The 19,599-nt window shown below is 46.4% G+C and overlaps 2 protein-coding genes across 6 annotated transcripts; one reads left to right on the forward strand and one right to left on the reverse strand.

Annotated features, from left to right (window-relative positions):
• Positions 1–1,592: 1,592 nt before the first annotated feature.
• On the reverse strand, positions 1,593–14,658 carry CLN3 (CLN3 lysosomal/endosomal transmembrane protein, battenin). Of its 3 annotated transcripts, none has more exons than XR_014518572.1 (17): positions 14,521–14,658; positions 10,639–10,829; positions 10,434–10,519; positions 10,245–10,335; positions 9,304–9,406; positions 7,849–7,908; positions 7,677–7,756; positions 6,958–7,043; positions 6,506–6,578; positions 5,645–5,788; positions 5,404–5,534; positions 5,017–5,066; positions 4,445–4,513; positions 4,271–4,326; positions 4,048–4,141; positions 2,792–3,300; positions 1,593–2,430 (listed from the first exon to the last, which is right to left on the reverse strand). XR_014518572.1 is itself a non-coding variant. In XM_083471978.1 (17 exons), the coding sequence occupies exons 3-17, from the start codon at positions 10,480–10,482 to the stop codon at positions 2,218–2,220; spliced, it is 1,341 nt and encodes a 446-aa protein (XP_083328104.1). In that variant the 5' UTR covers positions 10,483–10,519; positions 10,639–10,829; positions 14,521–14,658; the 3' UTR covers positions 1,593–2,217. The 3 variants fall into 3 exon arrangements, 2 of the variants coding, with proteins under 2 accessions (XP_083328104.1, XP_083328103.1); XM_083471978.1 differs by having other exon boundaries at positions 1,593–2,337; positions 3,160–3,300; positions 10,245–10,329; XM_083471977.1 differs by having other exon boundaries at positions 1,593–2,337; positions 3,160–3,300.
• On the forward strand, positions 10,847–19,148 carry APOBR (apolipoprotein B receptor). Of its 3 annotated transcripts, none has more exons than XM_083471893.1 (8): positions 10,847–11,586; positions 14,120–14,334; positions 14,473–14,606; positions 14,727–14,781; positions 14,861–14,999; positions 16,142–17,610; positions 17,689–17,870; positions 17,962–19,148. In XM_083471893.1, the coding sequence occupies exons 2-8, from the start codon at positions 14,290–14,292 to the stop codon at positions 18,023–18,025; spliced, it is 2,088 nt and encodes a 695-aa protein (XP_083328019.1). In that variant the 5' UTR covers positions 10,847–11,586; positions 14,120–14,289; the 3' UTR covers positions 18,026–19,148. The 3 variants fall into 3 exon arrangements, with proteins under 3 accessions (XP_083328019.1, XP_083328020.1, XP_083328018.1); XM_083471894.1 differs by having other exon boundaries at positions 14,144–14,334; XM_083471892.1 differs by having other exon boundaries at positions 10,847–14,334.
• The last annotated feature ends 451 nt before the right edge of the window (positions 19,149–19,599 follow it).

A 19,599-nucleotide genomic window follows, 5' to 3' on the forward strand; every position in this document is an offset into this window, starting at 1 on the left:
TTTATCCTGTCTTTCTTCCAATAACCTCTGGGCTCAACACCTGTGCCAAGGGAGCTGCATTTGCTCCCAGGCCATATTCAGGGTATTTTTGCTAATGCAGAAAGCCTTAAGAACTCTGGACCAGGCTCATATGAAAGATTGTCTGCCATTGCGTAGATCTGTTAAGATCACTTGCTTCATCTGGAGAAATTTTACTTGCAACACACTGTATAATATCAGAAAAGCAATGATGCACAAATGAGCATTTTCAGCTGCTGCCCTTGTACTTTGGAACATCACCAAAACATAATTTGCTTTGGATATCCTACAAAGACATATGGTAATGTACAGACATTCCTTGTTCTAGAAAATTGGAACTTGTGTCACTACTAGATCTCTATTTTTATGTTTATTTGTTCTCCTGCTATCTGCCCGAGCTGCAACAAGGCATGTCTCTCCCATATCTGTCTCTACAGCTGCAGCCGGCACAGTAAACTTCCAACAATATGTCTTCACCCCCAAAAGGTACACTTCTTCATTGTCTCCCAAGACAGACTGGTGCCAATAACATGTTATTCGGTTGGTTTGTATATTGTGTGCACTTTGCTTAGAAATGTAAAAAAAATTAGGCACCAGGCAAAAACATTCCTCTCCTACCAGGCCTTTGGCTAATTAAACAATCTATGGCCTTTTAAACTGGGCTATTGTTTTTGCTTGCTACGTTATGTATTTTTTAAAAATACAGTTGTACCTTGGTTTTGGAACAGCTTAGTTCCTGAATGCTTTGGCTCCCGAACGCCACAAACCCAGAAGTGATTGCTCCGGTTTGCAAACTATTTTTGGAAGCTGAATGTCTGACGGGCTTCCTGCTGCCAATCAGAAGCCGCACTTTGGTTTCCAAATGTTTTGGAAGTCGAATGGACTTCCGGAACGGATTCCATTCGATTTCCAAGGTACAACTGTATTGTAAACCTGTGCTCGGATGAAGGGTGGCATAGAAATTTAAAGCAGTTTATAAATACTTTTAATTACATAAATAGCACATGCCCTCTCTCTGTATCCCCACCACACTACTTGTTTGGTTAGGCAGAGAAAGAGTGGCTTGCACAGTGTCACCAGTAAGCTTTGCAGGTGAGCAGGAATTTGAACTCGCATCTCCAACACTCTTTAACTCCTACATTATTGTGGCTTTACTGTTTGTTACCTACCCCGACAACAAAGATTAGAAACCTTACTTAAAATATGTTTCATTCTGTACAAATATGCATACGCTGGAGAAGAGGAGATTTTAGAGCTAGAAGAGTCTCTGGGTATCCTCTAGTCCAGCTGTGCTCAGTGCGGGAATCTTACAACTTCAGCATTCCTGACAGATGGGTGTCCACCTTGTACTTAAATATTTCCAATGAAAGAGACCACTACCTCCTCAGGCAGCATTTCCCACTGTCAAAAAGCTCTTCCCATTAGGAAGTTTTCTGATAATGTTCTGAACCAAAATCTGCACCTTTGCTATTTCCACTCACTACTTCTGGCCACTGTCTCAACAAATTCCCCAAATATATCAGCCCATACCATAATTGGTATATCTTTGAATAAGGGCAACAACAGAGCAATAATTGAAATATGACTGGTTTATTGATTGAGCTTGAGACAGAAATTGATCACTGTGCAAAATTATTACCCTTGCCCCTTTCTGAATTGAGCGTGCATCTCACCCTAACAATCTTCGTTCCCTCCTTCCATATTTATCTATAGTTATTAATGCACTTATGCAGCTGCACATCCCATTTCTGCAGTATCTTCTGGTTACTTAGGAGTGTCACACTAAATATTCCTCCTCTGCTCCCTCTGCCCAACACAAGGATGTGCTGTGTGACCTATTGTATGCAACGTTCACATGTTTCCCCCCTACGAACTGCAGAACATGATTTCCCATCCATCTGCAATTGTGTGCTCTGATTAAGCCCTCCCACTGCTGTGCAACATGGGATAAAAGTAGATTCCCATTCAGGCTCAGTTAAAATAAAATGCTCTCCAAAATCAAAACAGACGAGGAAATTAATGCCAAAAGCTGACACCTTAATTCCGCGTGCCTCCTTTCTCCTCTTTTGACAGCCAGAGGAGGAGGGCATAAGCACATGCATCCCAGTGTCCTTCCCTCCTCCATACTGGGAAATGTACTATTCAGGAACAGGCATGTGGTAAGTCAAGGCATATGTTGGTCCCTCTGGGAAGTAGGCCTCAAGGGAGGCGACAGAAATGATTGTGGATAGGGATAGCAACAGCACCTGAAAGCGATATGCCCAACGTGTCAGCTATACAAGCAACTCCCATAGCAAACTCACGGTGCTCCGGCTTGCTCTGCATTTAGAGAGAGGAAGGAGGAGAGAGAATACATATATATATATATATTAGTCAGTGATCCTCTACTATGTCTTCTGAAAATGTGAGGTACTATTCCTAGTCACGGGACGCGGGTGGCGCTGTGGGTTAAACCACAGAGCCTAGGACTTGTCGATCAGAAGGTCAGCGGTTCGAATCCCCGCGACGGGGTGAGCTCCCGTTGCTCAGTCCCAGCTCCTGCCCACCTAGCAGTTCAAAAGCACGTCAAAGTGCAAGTAGATAAATAGGTACCACTCTGGCGGGAAGGTAAACGGCGTTTCCGTGCGCTGCTCTGGTTCGCCAGAAGCGGCTTAGTCATGCTGGCCACATGACCTGGAAGCTGTATGCCGGCTCCCTCGGCCAATAAAGCGAGATGAGCGCTGCAACCCCAGAGCTGGTCACGACTGGACCTAATGGTCAGGGGTCCCTTTACCTTTTCCTAGTCACTGTAACCTTTCTTTTAAGCTTCCCAGGCACCTGCTTCCTGCTTCCCTCCCCCAAGTGTCTTCTGCAACACAAAAAGGCTTTGCTGGAGCAGGGGAAGGGGAAAGAGGAGAGAGGTGTTTACACACACACACACGCGCGCACACACACCCTTAACTGGTTAAAAGAGGTCCACTTGCTTGTTCCTTGCTCCCTCCAAATAAGGGAACTGGCCTCATGCTCATCTCTCTCAAGCTCTGAGTGATATGCCTTTCCTCTACCCCTCAGTCACGTGACTGAAGTCTCACCCTCCTGGGTGCTCCATTAATATTCTTCCCCATTGGGCCACCATCTCCCCCCCACCCCCGCCAAGCTCACCTTTTCACTGATGCAGTGGAAAGTGTTCACGTAACCAGCTCCTCCCAGTAATCCCTCGTAGAGTACCAGAGCGAAAACTATATAGATGCTGGGTAGAAACATTTTGGACACAGCGACCGAGAGGAACACCATGTTCAGGCACTAGGTTGGAGAGGGGAAGAAAGAGATAGCATGTCAAGACCTTGGCAAGTAGAGGAGAAAACAATACGGCTGTTCTGTTGTGGGAAAAGGAGCGAAAGGTGGCAGTGATGGGGAATAAGCAGGACAGGAAAACGTTACAAGCGTAGGGGACTTCAAAACAGACCAAAATAAGAGACTCAGCACTGCTCTACAGACATTAGCAGGCAACACTGCCTGCTCCTTCCTGCTGTTCAGGCAGTTCTTAAAAGGCACAACAGGAGACTAGGTCAGCCTATCCAGAAGGACATTTTGCAGTGCAATAAATGTGTGATCATCCTCCAAAAGGTTCACAGAAGTCTAGTTTTTCTTGCTTCTAAAGCAGGTGGGACAAACTGGTAGAGTCTCCTCCCACTGAAGCACACCAAACTCCAAGTCATTTGCATAGCCCCACCTACGAAGCAGGTGAGAGGAGTGACCCCATTCCTCCACCTCAGAAGCAAAACACAAAGGCCCAAGTTCAGTCCCTGGCATCCCCAGCTGAAAGGAGCTCAGATAGCAAGGCTTCCCTGCAGACTCTACAGAACTGGGCTAGATAGACCAAGGATGTGACTCCGTATAAGACAACCTCACGCGTTCACTGGCAGAGAAAGATCACAATGCTTGGATTGCAACATCAACATTACAACAGAAATGGGGGGATGAACATGTCTTGGAAGAGCAGAAAGGAATCATTCATGCAGGTGTCTGTTGGCGAGGGGAATGTTTTACCTGTAACACCGCAAGAAGCCATATGTGCCGAATCCGTATGCAGGTGGCGGAGGAACGAGAGACAAAGACCCCAGCCTGGTAGAGCATCTGGTACCTATAGGAGGCGGGGGGGGGGGGAATCAGGAGTTTTAGCTCTCAGCACTTTTCTATTCTAACCAACCAACCCAAGTCAGACAGAGGTTCCAAAATCCCATCTCGTCTCACTTCCCAAACTTTCACTCACCAACGATATTGTTGCGCGTGAGTAAATGGCGCTTTATGGAAGTACAGCAGTTCAAACTGAGGAAGGAGAAGACAAAAGGGGGGGGGAGGACCGTTAATGGCGATGGATCAGAAGATTTAGCTCCACCTCCCTGGTAAAGAAGTCTCCACCCATCCCAACTTTCACACTACTCACCAGGCCCTGGTTGATGAAGTATTCAGCAAAATACACAACAGCTAAAGGGATGAGGTATTTTAAGAGACCCTAGTAACAGAGAAGGCACATGTTAGTGCATCATGAGAAGGCCGTGAAACCATGAGACAATCAGAGGTATATGGTCGCCTGGAGTAATGCAGGCTTCACAAACGGCACCCTTTACTACTGGAGTCACATTTGCACCATACATTTAAAGAACAAGGCTTTCCCCCCAAAGAATCCTGGGAACTGTGGTTTGTTAAGGGTGCTGGGAAGGTGAGGGGTAAACTCACAATGAGGTCTTTTACATCTGGGATCAGTGAGAAGGGCTTCCAGATAAATTCCATGAAGAACAGAGACCTGGCCTTTGTTTAGCAATTGAATAGCATTCTCCCAGCATCCATTTTACACATTATTCACCCTGATATCCTCTAGAATAGGGACATATTTACACGCAAACTTATACTGATACGATCTGTGATATGGACACCTTTAAACATGTGTTCCGAAATATCCTACGCCCTCTCTCATATTAAAAACCAAAAAAACCACATGCTGAGCCTGATTCTTACCTTGACCACCTGCCCCTTTTCTTGCAGGCTGAGCTGAGGGCTTTGTGCCTCTGGAGGAAGAAAAGGACGGTTGAAACAAGACAGCATAAAACAACCTTATTGGAAGAATTGTGAAAAAATTCTGTACCAAGGACATTACATGTGCCAAGGACATTACAAGTGCCAAAGACATTACATGAAGAGTTACAGCAATATCTGTGAGCAACTCTCTTGTGCTTGGCTTGAGCACAGTGCATCATGGGTAAAGAAGCTGTGACAGCATTTCTTCCCAGGGATAAAGTCTTAAGATAAACAAGGTGCATTGTGGGTATAAATACTTAACCTGTCCCTTATATGCAACAGGTGGCACCACAGGAAGGTGAACCCGCCAGTAAAGGGATTGCTTACTGTTTTGGAGTGTAGCTTTATTCTCAAGGAGCGGCTGCTGAGTTGAGGAAGGAGAACGTAGAGACTTCTGTGGACGCTTGCCCCAGCCACAGCGAGGGGCCCCGGGGGGTGGAGCCAGCACAAAAGAATAACTATAGAGAAAGCGGGGAGGAAGATGGTCAAGGAGCCCAGGGGCCTTGAATGATCATTTAAACTTCTACCGCTACAAGCAGATACCTAATATGAGAGAGTTAGTCCTCACCTGGCCTGCATGATGACCGGAATAACGGTCATGAGGAGGAGGGTGTGCTGGGGGCTCAAGCCTGCCTCTGTCAGTCCAAGGTATGAAAGCGCCCCTAGCAGGCCAGCCCCACCTGTTCCAGAAGACCAGGCAGACACCACGGCACTGTGAGGGGTGGGAAGAGAAGCAGAAAGAACATGAGTCATAATGGGAGTGATTTCTGGGTACCAGAAAGTACCCCCAGACCTAGTGTCGTTACCTAATTGACAAATCCTGCACAAATTTATTCTACTCACGCTTCAAACCAAACACTGGACCAGCTGTCAATCTTGTCCCTCCCCCCATACATCAGGCCTTTCTGATTTTTATTATCATTATCAGATAGGTATGCATGTTTGTTTAGTTAAATATATATCAACCCATCACTGTGAAAACGAAACAAAAAAAAAAACAGGCCAACAGAGTATCTTTTTCTAAAGTTGCTGGGGTGGTACAAAGCAACTAAGCTGGAAGGTTGTGGAGCCTGTTTCTTCAGATCAAAGGCAAAACAAGGATGCTTTGAAACAGAACCTGTGGCTGTAAATAAATGTTATATCTGCCTTCCTCTTTCAAAGCTGTTCCCTATGGCTGGAAGGAAGGAAGGAAGGCCTTGTGGGTTGGGGAACCTGTGGTTTTTCTATATGTTGTTGGACTCGGACTCCCATCAACCCAGGCAGCATGGTCAATGGTCAGGGATGATGAGAACTGTAGTCCATCAACATCTGGAGGGCCACAGGTTCCCCATCCCTAATCTAAAGAAACAGACCGCACCCACTGAGCAAGTAATGCATCTGACCCCACTACCAAATCTCCATCCTGCAGCCACTGTGTCCTTTTAGTTACCTGTCAAAGAAAGACGTGAGCGCAAGGAATGTTATTTCACCCAGGCCAGATGAAATACTGGCCAGCACGACACCTGCAGCAATTAGAAGGTGGAGAAAGACCCAGTCAATACAAAACATGCTGATGCTTCCTTCTTGTTTTCTGTTGGCCCTCACCGCCGGAGCTCGCTATTAAGAGGCAGAAATTCTAAAGCAAGAGATCATATATGCTCAAATCGCAGCTGGAAAGATATGGGTGGTGCAATATAAAACCCGAAAGCCTCATGTTCTTGCTCCCCACAATTTTAGTCAAATTGTGCCTTCGAAGCATGAGAAAAAACAGCTGCCAAGAGGCTGTAACAATAAATAAGAAGGGGGACAAGCTCCCTGGGTCTTCCCGCAATAATTTGAGGACTGCCTGCCTGCCCACCCCCCACCCCCGCCAACCCCATCTCCTGTGAAGATGCTTCTTACCTGCAAGGCTTTGGACTGTGCATGTGGAGAAGGCCACCACCAGGAAACTGCCCCAGGCTGTGATGACGCAGATGATGACACGCAAGCTGTGAGGGGTGGGGTGAGGGGAGGGGGGGTGAGATATAAGATGGGCAAATGGATGAGGCCTGAACTAACCATAAAGCCTCTTGCCATAGCTGTCAACCTTCCCTTTTTTTGCGGGAAATTCCCTTATTCCAGCGCTGTTTCCCGCTGCTTCCCGCAGCTATCCCGGATTGTTAGATATCCCGTAGACTGTTCCAGGGAAAGGTGAGGCTGCTAATCCCTTATTTTCAAATCTGAAAGTTGACAGCTATGCCTCTTGCCCATATGTCACATACAAAGACAACCCCTTGTGACTACCAGGGCTATTTATACACGATACCTTTAAAGCACATTCATAGCTCATTCTTCCTTCAAATAATTCTGGGCTCTGTGGTTTGACCCTCACAGTTATAATTCCCAGCACTTCACAATAACGAGGGAAGATATTTTTTTCATATACGTTAACAGAAAGGCTGCATGTACATAATGTAATTTAACATCTTATATTTTCCATGGATTATACGATTTTGTTCCAAATACACTTTGCCAAATTGTACGTCCATCGCACATGCAAATAAGTTCCAATTTCCCTCTTGCATTACGAGGGAATTTGGTATCTACCCAGCCGACGTTTCCAGCAATCTGAGCCAACTCACCCATATGGGAGCAAGTGGATACAAAATGGTGCGCTGAATTTGATGAGAAGGGTGGGCAGGATGTCAGCCAACAGCACAGCCTGTAGGGGGCAGCAAAGAGATGGGAGTGAGCCAGTAGATGGTGCCCCACTCTCAAACCTGCCCCTGTCATCTCCCTGGACCCGCCACTTACCCCCGTGGAGATGGCATTGCAGTCGTAACGAGAAGCGTTTGCAGGAACGCTGGGGGGAGTCTGAGGGAGCAATTGGGCACAAGAGGTTAAATGTAGGAGAGAATAATTTCATCAGCCATCATTTCACCATCTGTTTTCCAAGATTTTCCTCATTCCAGTATGGAAGTATAACTTATTCAGTCAGGCATTCCATGGACTCAAGACCCACTTTGGGGTTCTGTGCTTGGATCCCAATCCCAATCAGGGCTGCAGTGTGAGGGGAGGCAGGGTTTAACCTGTGGCCTTCCAGATGCTGTTGGACTCCAACTCCCAGCAGCCCCAGACACCATGGTCACTGGAGGGTCACAGGTTCCTCAACCCAGCTTTAACCCTTCTCTCCCTTGCCATTTTCTTGATTTTTAGAATAGGGGCAAATATCAGCTTTGGGGGGGGGGGGTGGAACGGGGAGAGGGGGAAAAGATTAGGGGCCCCCTGGAGCTGCTTTTTGCAAAGAAAGATACATGACCAGTCTGAAGTCTGAAGGATTCAAAAAATGCAGTTAGAAGTCATGTCTAGTTTGACCTTTGCAGATTTTCAGACACTCTTTACTATGCTTTTAGTCAAACTTTCCATCAATGAGTAGTTTAGGGACAGTGTAACATGGTTTTACCCTCCCCCATTTATCTCCACAGCAACTCTGGGAGGTAGGTTAGGCTGACTAACTCCAGATCACCCAGTGAGCTTCATGGCTGTGTGGAAATTTGAACCCAGATCTCCCTGGTCCTATTCTAAACACTAAACAGTACAATATTAGCACCACTAAACGGCATTGTCAAACATACTGCTCATATTTATGACCAATATCAGTAACCAGCATGGCTGGTTTGTATAGGGCTCCCTGGTCATGTTGCAAGGCCCAGGTGGAGAGTGCCATTACGTACTGCTGCCATCTTAGTTAGCACTGGGTAATGTCACAATCTTTTCAATTAGTGCAAATGCTCACTAGCAGCGTAAGGGCATGCCAATGCCTTCTTTGCCGCATACAATATCTGAATGGCTCTGTATTTTCCCCACTTACTAGTCCACTAATTTACAGAGCAAATCTGTTTGTAGTCAGATCCAACACTCTGAGATGTTTGCCTTCACGTTTGCCTGAAATTTCCCCTCTGCTTAGAGTAGTTTGATCTTAAGAGGCCTTTGAAATATCCAAAGGCCCTGGCTAATCAAGTGCTAGAGCCAGCTTTAGTGGAGTGCCAATCCAAATAATCCTTTTTCATCTTTCGTACACACATGTGATGCACCCTCTGCCACAGTCCACAGTCCTTTGCATGTGTAGGCCCTAATGCACCAGATCTGGCACACAGATGTTTTTCTATTCATCTCTCTCATCCAGGCTCAGATACTTTCTCTCGCTTTCTGTTTCTTGCTCTGTTTTGTACACAAACACTCAAGTACTCCTCTCCTTTGAATACTCACTGGCTCAGTCCCATTGCCTGCTGGCACCTTCTGATGGCTGAGAATATCATGGGCAGCACTCAGCATTACCACATAGGCAAAGTTGTTGCAGAGTCCCAGCAACCTGTGGAGGGGAAAGCAGGCAAGTCAGAGCACCCAGAAATGCAAGACAGGAGAGTCAGTGTTATCATATCATTTCTTTCATTTCTATTCTGCCTTTTATCCAGGCCAGAGTTCAAGGGGGCATATATAAGGTTCCTTGCTCCCAAGCAGCCTCCCATCCAGATTCAGTTCTGCCTAGCTTCAGCAAGGTTGCTGCATCGAGCCTTTAGACCATGGGTAGACAAACAAAGGCCCGGGGGCCGGCCCCGGCCCAATTGCCTTCTAAATTCGGCCCGTGGACGGTCCAAGAATCAGCATGTTTTTACATGATTATAATGTGTCCTTCTATTTAAAATGCATCTCTGGGTTATTTGTGGGGCATAGGAATTCGTTCATTCCCCCCCCCCAAAAATATAGTCTGCCCCCCCCACATGGTCTGAGGGACAGTGGACCTACTGAAAAAGTTTGCTGACCCCTGCTTTTGACTATAGTCTCTTTTGAAAGCCCAGATGGCATCCCCACACCCTCAGTTCCCTAGGGGTGTGTGTGAGAGTTCGTACAAATCCGGCTACAGCAAGCCCCACACAGCCCTCCAGTATGTTGCAATATGCTCAGATGTGGAGGATGCAACAAGGGAGGAGATCAAAAGAAAAGGAAATCTGATCCGTTTAGTGTCAACAGAGCATACAGCAAAATGCACCAATGCATAGAAAGAGAAACCTGACTTTAATCGAGCTGTCATTGTGCAAGAAATAACGCCACAAAGAAGCTGCTTTAAATAAAATAAGAAGGGAGGTTCTGCTTTTGTTCATGCTACGTAGCCTAGAAAAACTGTGGAAATAAAGCCAAGGGTGCCTCACCAGAAGCCCACGTTGTTCCTCCACTGGCTACAGGCATCCAGGGTGGTCTCAGGCTCGGCAGAGGGTGAGGCATCTTCATCTTCCCCTGTTTCTTGAGGGGGTGGAAGAGAAGCAGAGTCAGAGAAGAAAACGGGGGTGGGGGTGTTGAATGGGAAGGGGGGGTGAGAGATGGGAGCAAAGAAGACTCACCTTCAGAATCACTCGGGATGTGATGCCACAGACTCCCAGCAGGTCCCATGGCAGGCAGGGCGGAATGGGGTAGTGGGGGCGACTACCTATAACAAAAATGGGGGGGGGGCATAGATAAAAACAGAAACCATAGCTGCCCTAGAAACTTCCTAACTACACTGAGATATCCTCTCCCTCTTGCACACACCAGTCTCTCTTTCTGTACCTTTAAGAAATCGGAGTCTTAGACCATCACCGCGTAGCTTTAGGCCATCACCGCCCCTCTCAGCATATCTAGACGCAACAGATCCAAGAAGCTTCCTCTTAAGCAGCTGTCATGCGAAGCTGAAGTTGCCGCCTGACTTTGCTTCCGGGTTTGATGCCATTTCCTGCTCCCAGTGCCCTCACTTGTGTGCCCTGCCGATAAAGCCATCCATTGACGCAAGCACACGCTGGCAAACAAGCCGGTGTAATGAAGCTAGATTTGCCCTCAATATACATGGCTGCTTTACAACAACAACCTCCTCTCCCGGGAGAGCGTGATTGTCAGAAATTTATTGCAATAACGCTATTCATCGGGTAGCTGCAGATGAGTATGAACAGGTTCGGTAATGATCTCTTTCAGCTTCTGCCTTCTGGAAGAAGGTACAGGTTATAAAGACTAGGACTAGCCGCCTGAGAAACAGTTTTTATCCAAATGCGATTTTGGTTTTAAACGCAGTGTAAAGTAGTCTCTGTGGGAGTATATTGTATTTAATTATGGAGTATCAGAGTTTTAAGTGGGTTAAACAGGCTGGGATAGTTGGGATAGGAGGCTTGTTGGTTTTAAAATGTCTGATGTAGATTTTTTCAATTTCGTTATTCTGTATGGGACAACGACAATAAAGATTATCGTATTGTATCGTTTCATTATCATTTTAAATTAGGCATTCTACACAAGCTCTGTTAAAAGCATGCATGTTTTTAATGGAGTGACCAATTGCGGAGTTTTGCCATGTATTTTATTTTGAAACATTTGCATCCCTGTATCCTGACCATTCAAAACACTTGAATTACAGTAGAATGTATATATTTAAAATTATAGCAGAAACCACAGCACCAGAGAAAAATCACAAAGTAAACCGGAAACAAAACAGACTCCTTAGTACCTTCCAGAACAGAAACATTTAAAAAAGTAAGTAAAAGCGTGGGGGACCCAGTCATCCCAAGTAGGGTGGCCAACTTTGTTCTGACAAAATACAGGACAGGATGGCGGGCGGGCGGGCAGGGGGAGTTGGGGAAATTTTGTTTTTAATCTGGTGCTGAAATTACTTCAAAACAATCCATTACAATATATTGCAGCCAAACCTGATGGCCCCTCTGGAATTTGTCACATACACATGAATTTATAAATCTGTCTGTGCTTTGCTACCCTGAGCTTAAATACATGACCTTTCATGCACATGCAATTCATGCAGACCAGGGCAAAAAATAAATAAATAGGGGGGCATATTCTGATGAGGGGACGAGCTTTGCTCCCCATGGTAAATTTCTGAAAGAGAGAAAAAATATTATCCCCTACTACGTTCAGAATTTGGGGTTTCGGTTGCTCTCTGAGGGACATTGCGGCATTCCCAGACTACAGCTCTGTGGATCTCTGTACCACCCATATTTTTCCAGATCAACTGCAAAGGAAGTCCCACTTTTTAATTTAGATGCTGGAATCCTTCCTGCATTCCTAAAGAAAATGGCCCTTTGCAAGTTGTTTAAAGATTCTGGATTGAAGAAGTCTTCTCTCGGATCTTTATATTGTACAAACCAACAATGAGTTTGATTTTAAGGACGCCGTTTACAGAGCTTCCTTGATCTGTGACCTCTCTCTCTGCACTCAGGCCAGAGGAAATAGATGTTATTCTTAACTGGTTCCTCTCAGGAAACACAACCCTGCAGAAGATATATGCGAGCGATTTGGGGCTGTAACTATTAGTACTCTTCAGGCATTCTAGGCTGCACACCCACTGTACATTTAAAGCACATGACTCCCCCAATAATTCTTGGAACTGTAGTTTACCCCTCACCAAGCTACAATTCCCAGCACCCTTAGCAAACTACAATTCCCTGGATTCTTTGGAGAAAGTCGTGTGCATTAAAAGTGTGCTGTGTGTATGTAGCCGAAGCTTCACACAATGTCCAGCTGTGGAGGCAGAGCATAGCAGTTGTGGCTAGTAGCCTTTGATAGCCTTATCCTGCATTTTGAAACATGGAATCATAGAACTGGAAGGGACCCAGGGGTCATCTAGTCCAACCCCCTGCAATACAGGAATCTCAGCTAAAGCATCCATGACAGATGGCCATCCAACCTCTGCTTAAAAGCCTCCAAGGAAGGAGAGTATACCACCGCCCTAGGGGAGACAGCTCTTACTGTCAGAGTTTTTCTGCCTGTTTAGTCAGAATCTCCTTTCTTGAAACTTGAAGTCATTGGTTCGAATCCTGCCCTCCAGAGCAGGAGAAAAGAAGCTTGCTCTGTCTTCCATGTGACATCCCTTAAGATATTTGAAGATGGCTATCATATTTCCTCTCAGTCTCTTCTTTTCCATTTATTTGTCTAATCCTATGTTGGAGCCATATTTCTGAGGAAATAACCAAAGGTCACTTCCAGGTGAGCTATTTATGGAGCATTCATCCCGCTCTGTTTGCACAAAGACTGAGCATTCGCTCCGATTCCTTTGGAGGGAGATTATACAGTGTTGCATCAAGCAAGTTTTAATCCCACACTTTTGAGTGCCTTTCCCCATCACCTTCCTTTTTGATTGGCAGAGCGGATGAGCTTCTTGAGAAAGAGCGTTAGCTCAACTTTAATCACGCAACCTGAATTTGCCGGTATGGGATTAAATCCCACCTGCAAAACAGCAACAGTCTGGAAGCTGCCTGATTTCCCATTCATTTCTTTCTTACCTAGAAATGTAGATGCCTCACCTGGGGCTGCATACACACCATACATTTAAAGCACGCACACACATACACACCCCACATCTCCTGGGAACTGTAGCTCTGCAAGGATAAAGCTACAGCTTTAAATGTACGGTGTGCGTGCAGGCCTACTGAATTTGGCTGCTATGGCCTTGGATCATTCTGTCATCATTTGGCATTTGGGAACTGATTTGTTAATGCTCCTTCGGTTGGTTGGTTGGTTGGTTGGTTTCTCTCTCTCTCTCTCTCTCTCTCTCTCTCTCTCTCTCTCTCCCTCCCTCCCTTCAAACCTCCTGAATTTTTATGATTGTAACAATGGCTAGCTACCTTAAAGGTATTTTTTCTGGGATGGGAAGGCATGATCGTAATGGTCTAATAAACAGATGAGTGAATAAATAGCAGCCTTACTTGTAATCGTGTTAATGGCCCGCTAATCTCTGCTCTATTTTGTAATTAATCAGAACCCCACCCTGAAATTTGCTGTGGGTTGTTCCACAAGTTGGGAAAGAACCAGGGTCTGTTTTGGTCAAAGTTCATTGCACAGGGTTCAGGTCAAGTTGCCACTAAATTGTCAAGAGAGAGCGCGAATCTTTCTCTTTTTTAGAAGGGTTGATATGTGGGTGAAAGTAAAAAAGGGAGGGTTAATGAACAAGATGGACTGAATTTTCCAACTATGGTTCTGCACTCCCCTGAGTTGGAGGCTGATTTAGTCGGCATTTGACACTGACTGTCTCTCAACGCTTCTTGTTTCCATCAAGTTTGTGGTGTGCTGCTTTTAACAGTTGTGCAAAGCCAGAACGGACTGTGGCAATGAGTTGCAAAGGGGAGGAGGAGGATGTGGTCAGAAGCTTTGACGGCGGCGTTACTTCCCTCCCTGGGGAGAAAGGAGAAGCTGCTGTACCTCCTCTCCACCTGACCCAGATGTCCGATGGAGCACCTTCAACGGCTGCTGGGGACCCTGCAACGGGCTCTGGTAAAGAAACCCCCTTTTGTCGTCAGCTGGGGTGGGCTCCAGGGCCCATGACTTACGTGGAGGGAGGTGGGTGCATCTGCTGGCTTGCTCAACAGACCGTCTGCATTCAGTGTCTCCCTTGCTCCACCCCATCTTCAGGATTATGTTTCGTCCTTCACCACTTACCTGCTTGGAGATGAAACTTACCCAGGAGCAGAAGAGTCAGGACATAGAAGGGATAGGAGCAGCCGAGGCAGCAGCCATGACGGGGAAGTGGAGACAGCACACTCTGGGTAATGAAGCCGCTGGCTGAGGTGGGAGTGGGGGAGCTATTTATGCTTGGAGCTTTCTACCTCTTGGGTGGAAGGGTCTCCACAGCAGCTGGATTCACCCTTTCCCCCTCTTCCCTGCAGGGACATTCCTCCAAGGAGACATCTGGAGGTCTTTGAAGGTTCGCTCACCGCAGAGGTAGGTGCTGGAAAAGAGGAGGCGGGGAAAGAGTCATTTAAGCTCCGCCTCTCCTTCACCATGGTCCTTCCTTTTTCAGATAACCCCAGCCAACCAGGAAATCCAGGCAGCATCAGAAGCAGCAGATCACAATGCTCAGGCGACAGAGTCTGTTCACAAACCTTCCAAGTTCCCCAACAGATCTGAGGGACAGAAAAAGGCTGAGGAAAAGCTCTCAGGTGATGGAAAATTCTAGAATGTGCCAAAGTCACACTGTGGATGGGTGTGTCTAGGAGGCATGGGTTGCTCCCTGGTTAGATTTAGCTTGGAGTCTCCATCCTAAACATAAATGTGTGGGAAGCGATTATGGTTGCTCAGTCTTGAGGATAAAACCGTCTGCATATGAGCAGAGAAACCTCCATCTTTCCCATTGACACATTCCTGGGCTAATTTATGCCATTTGAATAAGGTTCCAGAACTGGAACTACTGACCCATGGCTCATCCTGGAAAGAGAAATCAATATATTTATATTGGGCACTGTGCATGCACTGATGTTTCTCTGCTATTGTTTTTATTGATAGTGACCCTGAACGTTTAATGGTCCTAGTAGTAGATAGGTAGCCGTGTTGGTCTGCCATAGTCAAAATAAAAAAATTCCTTCCAGTAGCACCTTAAAGACCAACTAAGTTAGTTCTTGGTATGAGCTTTCGTGTGCATGCACACTGCATGCACACGAAAGCTCATACCAAGAACTAACTTAGTTGGTTTAATGGTCCTGTATAACTTCAGATTTTTTGGTGCTTTGTTACTGGGGATGATGTTTTATTCTAAGATCTTGCACGATGATGATGATGATAATTTGTTAGCCTTGTTGCAGTTTACAAGAAAGTTCGATAATAAAAATATTTTACAATAAGAAAACATCCTTAATTTCAGGGTGAAACAATAATATAGGAATGTGTGTATTTGTGGGGAGAAACCAATATCTTTAGGTTCTGGGGTGCTCAAATGCAGAGCTGAAGAGACCAAGATCTGTGTGACCACAGTATGAGATTCATAGTGTAGGACCCAGGAAAGAGCCCCTTCAGCAGTAACTCCTAGTACAGTATTTGTAACTCCATCATAACTGAGGCCATTAAGATTCCTCTTTTCTGGTGGGTGTTCAGAGGAGGAGAGACCTGAATGCTATTAGCAATTGTGATTCAGTGATAATTGCTACGTGTTTTTGAAAGATCCTGGTTCATCAGTTGTATGCATTTTTATCTATTTGCTTTGTTGTAAGCTGCCCTGTGGCTTATGCAAAGGGAGCTATATAATTCAAATACATAATCCAAATACATAAATACTGTAAATGTGACCTTCCTAATTTCTCCCCCACAGAGTCCTCTCAATTCCCAGCTGATGCTCCAAAGTCAAGCCCCACAGCAGCTGCGATCAGCAGCATCAGACAGAAAGATGTGGAGGGGCCAACTGCTACTGAGGGACTCCATCAGCAGGAGCTAGAAGGAACCAGCTGGATAGGAGGAGTTCAGCCGCAGGGGGCACTAGAGGAAGAGGCAGATACAGAACAGCATCAGCATGGGGAAGCAGAGAAGCCCGAAGGCAAACAGCCAGAGGAACAAGGGCAGGGAGAAGAGACTTCAGAGGAGAGGGAGGAAAAACAAGTGGCAACTGTGTGGTATGACAGGATCCAGCAAACTGCACCAGATTGGGCACTATCTGTGGGAGAAGAGCAGAGAGGGATGGTGAGGGCTGTGGGGTTTCAGCTCAGTGGGGGGGTGGAGGAGGAGGTCAAGATGGTGGAGAGACAGCAGCTAGAGGCTGAGAGACAACAGGAAAATGAAGCAGAGATGGAAAAGGACCTGCTGGAGGAAACCAATATGGTGGTTGCAAAGGAAGGAATTCCACAAGCAGTGCCAGGCAGGGCAGAGACTGAAGAAGACCAGGAGGAGATGCTCAGAGGAGAAGCTGAAGCTGGGAGAAGCCATCTGTGGGAGCCAAAGGAGGAAGTAGAAGGCACAAGAGAGACTGATTGTGGTCAGGAAAAGGAACTGGGAGAAACTTTCTGGTATAAGGGGATTCAGGAAAGGGTACCAGATTGGCCTCAGTTTGTGGAGGTACAACAGCAAGGGCTGGAGGAGGCAACCAAGATGGCAGAAGATGAGCAGCTGGAGGTCGAGCAGGAACACAAAGAAGATCCAGAGGCAGAAAGGCAGGAGGGAGAGACATGGGCTGTGGGATTTCACCACAGGGGGCTGGAGAAGGAGGAAGAAGAGGTCAAGATGGCAAATGGTCAACAGCTGGAGGTCAAGCAGGAACAGGAAGAAGAACCAGAGGTGGAAGAGAACCTGCAGGAGGAGTTAGATATAGCCGAAGAAGAAGAAATTCAGCAAATGATGCTGGGCACTGCAGAAACTGAGGGAGGGCAGGAGGAGGAGCTGGACGAGGAAGAAGAGGCAGGGAGATGCCACCAGTGGGAGCCAAGGGAAACTGCTGTGATTTTGGAAGGGCAGGCTGGGGAGCCAAAAGGAATAGCAGAGAACAGGGGTGGTCAGTGGGAAGAAGTGGCAGGTGCAGAAGAGACAGAAGGGGCCCAGCAGAGGGAGGAAGAGGAACCTGTGAGAAAGGAGGCAGCAGCAGAAGAAGTGGAACTTACAGGAGAAGAATGGCTGGAGGAGAGTGACCAGGAGGGTGAATCAGAGAGGCCGGCAGAATCTAGTGGTCTTCTTGACAAAGAGGTGCTGGAAGCAGCTGGAGTCCAGACAAAGCAAACAGAAGAGATGGAAAGTGGCCGGCAGCAAGAACCCATGGTGTGCACTTCCTCCGTCGCTGGGACGTTCCCAGTTAAGGTAAGCAAAACTAAAATAAAAATGGAGCATGATGGGAGTCAGGACTCTGGAGTTAACCAATTCACGTCTCCTGTGCAGGTCGTGGCCCTGGATACAAGTCACCAAATGGAGCGGGTGCTGCTTCGCCGCAAGAGCTCTATCCGGCGGGCGCCCAGCACAAAGAGACAGCCAGTGGAGACCCAGCCAGAGACGATAAGCGTAGCTGAGGAGGTTCCAGCTCAGCCACAAACACCGCGCAGGCAGAACCCAAGGCTTTCTGGGTAAATATGAATATCCTATCACCACCACTCCAGGAGTTAACCTCAGAGTTTTGCCTCACTCTGCTCTCATTCATTCTCTTTGCCTCCCCAGGTTTGGGCCTATGCACCCCAACATGATGGCTGAACTTCAGACCCGCCTGCGCAAGCCCCAGTGACCCAAGGGTTGATTTCTGCATTATATTTGAGCTTTCACTGGACGTAAAAGCCGCCTCTGGAAATCTAGGGGCAGTTTTGCACTCATTTCCATGTTAATTGCTTTCGGGGTGGGTGATATCCATTTGCAACCCTGTTAATGCAGAAAATTGTGGGAGATGAGTGATGAAATTGGGGGTACTCTACCGGCATACAGTTCTCTCGTGCCATTTTCATGCGTGAATCATGGGGGGACAGAAGTGCGCAGGTGCGGAAAGGGTGGGGAAGCGGCCTCATGTCCAATGACATTTGTTGTTGTATCACACCTCACCCACTGGTGTGAAAAAGAATTAGTGCAGCATGCCAGCGTATTGCTTGAAAAGCTACAGCAGTGTGAAAGCAACGTTAGAAAACAGGGCAGGAGTGCTAGTGTTATAATCAGGAAAACCACCACAAAATTCTCATGTCTGAACTTACCCCTGTGATAGGCTAAGGCATAGGGTGTGTGTGTTGGGGGAGCAAGACTAGAAAATGGGCCTAATGATACTGGTTGCCATTCATATCAATGGCTCCTTCTGCATTAGAGCCTTGTAGCGCTGCTGAGGCACTGCTTTTCCACAATAATCTGGAATTAACACTCCACGTAATACTTCATATAGCTCTTTCCTCCCTAAAAATTCCTTCCTGCTCAATCCATTAAGACAGGGATAGCCAACATGGTGCCCTCCAGATGCCAATGGATAACACATCCTGTCCCCCTTGACCACTTGCTATGTTGGCTGGGTCAGATCGCATTTGTAATCCAGTAGCGTGCAGTGGACATCACTGGCTACCCCGTAAGAGTATCTACATCAGAAGCTCTATCGAGGGTGCCACAACTTTCAAATGTGAGAGAGCCTTTTCAGTGGTTGTGTCCGCCCGACTTTTAAAATATTTTTTTGTAACTAAGTGAAGAGGATGTTTTTCTTTCTGGCTTTTTAACGATAGCTTTAGTTCATTTAAGTAAATTTAGTTAATGTAGTTCATTTATTCACGTTTAATTGTTATTTCTACTTTTGTTTTTAGTTGCTGTTTTCACCGTCAGATGTGCAGTTTCTGGCTGGTTTAAAATGTCAAAATGTTGGTATTAAAAATTGTTTAATTGCACTGTTTTTTGCCGTGTTTCAAAAGCTTCCGTTGAGAGGTAGACAAGAAATCTTTCAAATGAATCAATAAATCAATGTCAGTGGTTGTCATACTGTTTCACAGGGAGCTTATAGGCAGGCGAGCTAAAACGACTTGCCTGCTGCTGCCAGTCTTCCATTACAACATGCAGCTACTGGAGAGTTTGGTAGTGTACATTGTTCACCTAAGGCAACAGTGAGATACATTAGCCAGGCCAGTACCAGTCAGGAACGGTGCATGCTCCCAAGAAAATACCCAGAATCCTCTGTAACAAACAGTTACACTCACTCCAGTTCTCTGAGCAGTGAGAAGTTCTGGGGGTTTGATTTCCTTTGGAAAGAGGTCACCAGAATGACTTATTGATGCTTTGTAATAATTATGTTCATTTATACACACACACACACAAATTTTAAGCCAAAGTTCACAGGGCGGT

The sequence above is a fragment of the Podarcis liolepis genome (genome assembly GCF_965112155.1).
Source record: "Podarcis liolepis genome assembly, chromosome: 13".
Taxonomy (NCBI): domain Eukaryota; kingdom Metazoa; phylum Chordata; class Lepidosauria; order Squamata; family Lacertidae; genus Podarcis; species Podarcis liolepis.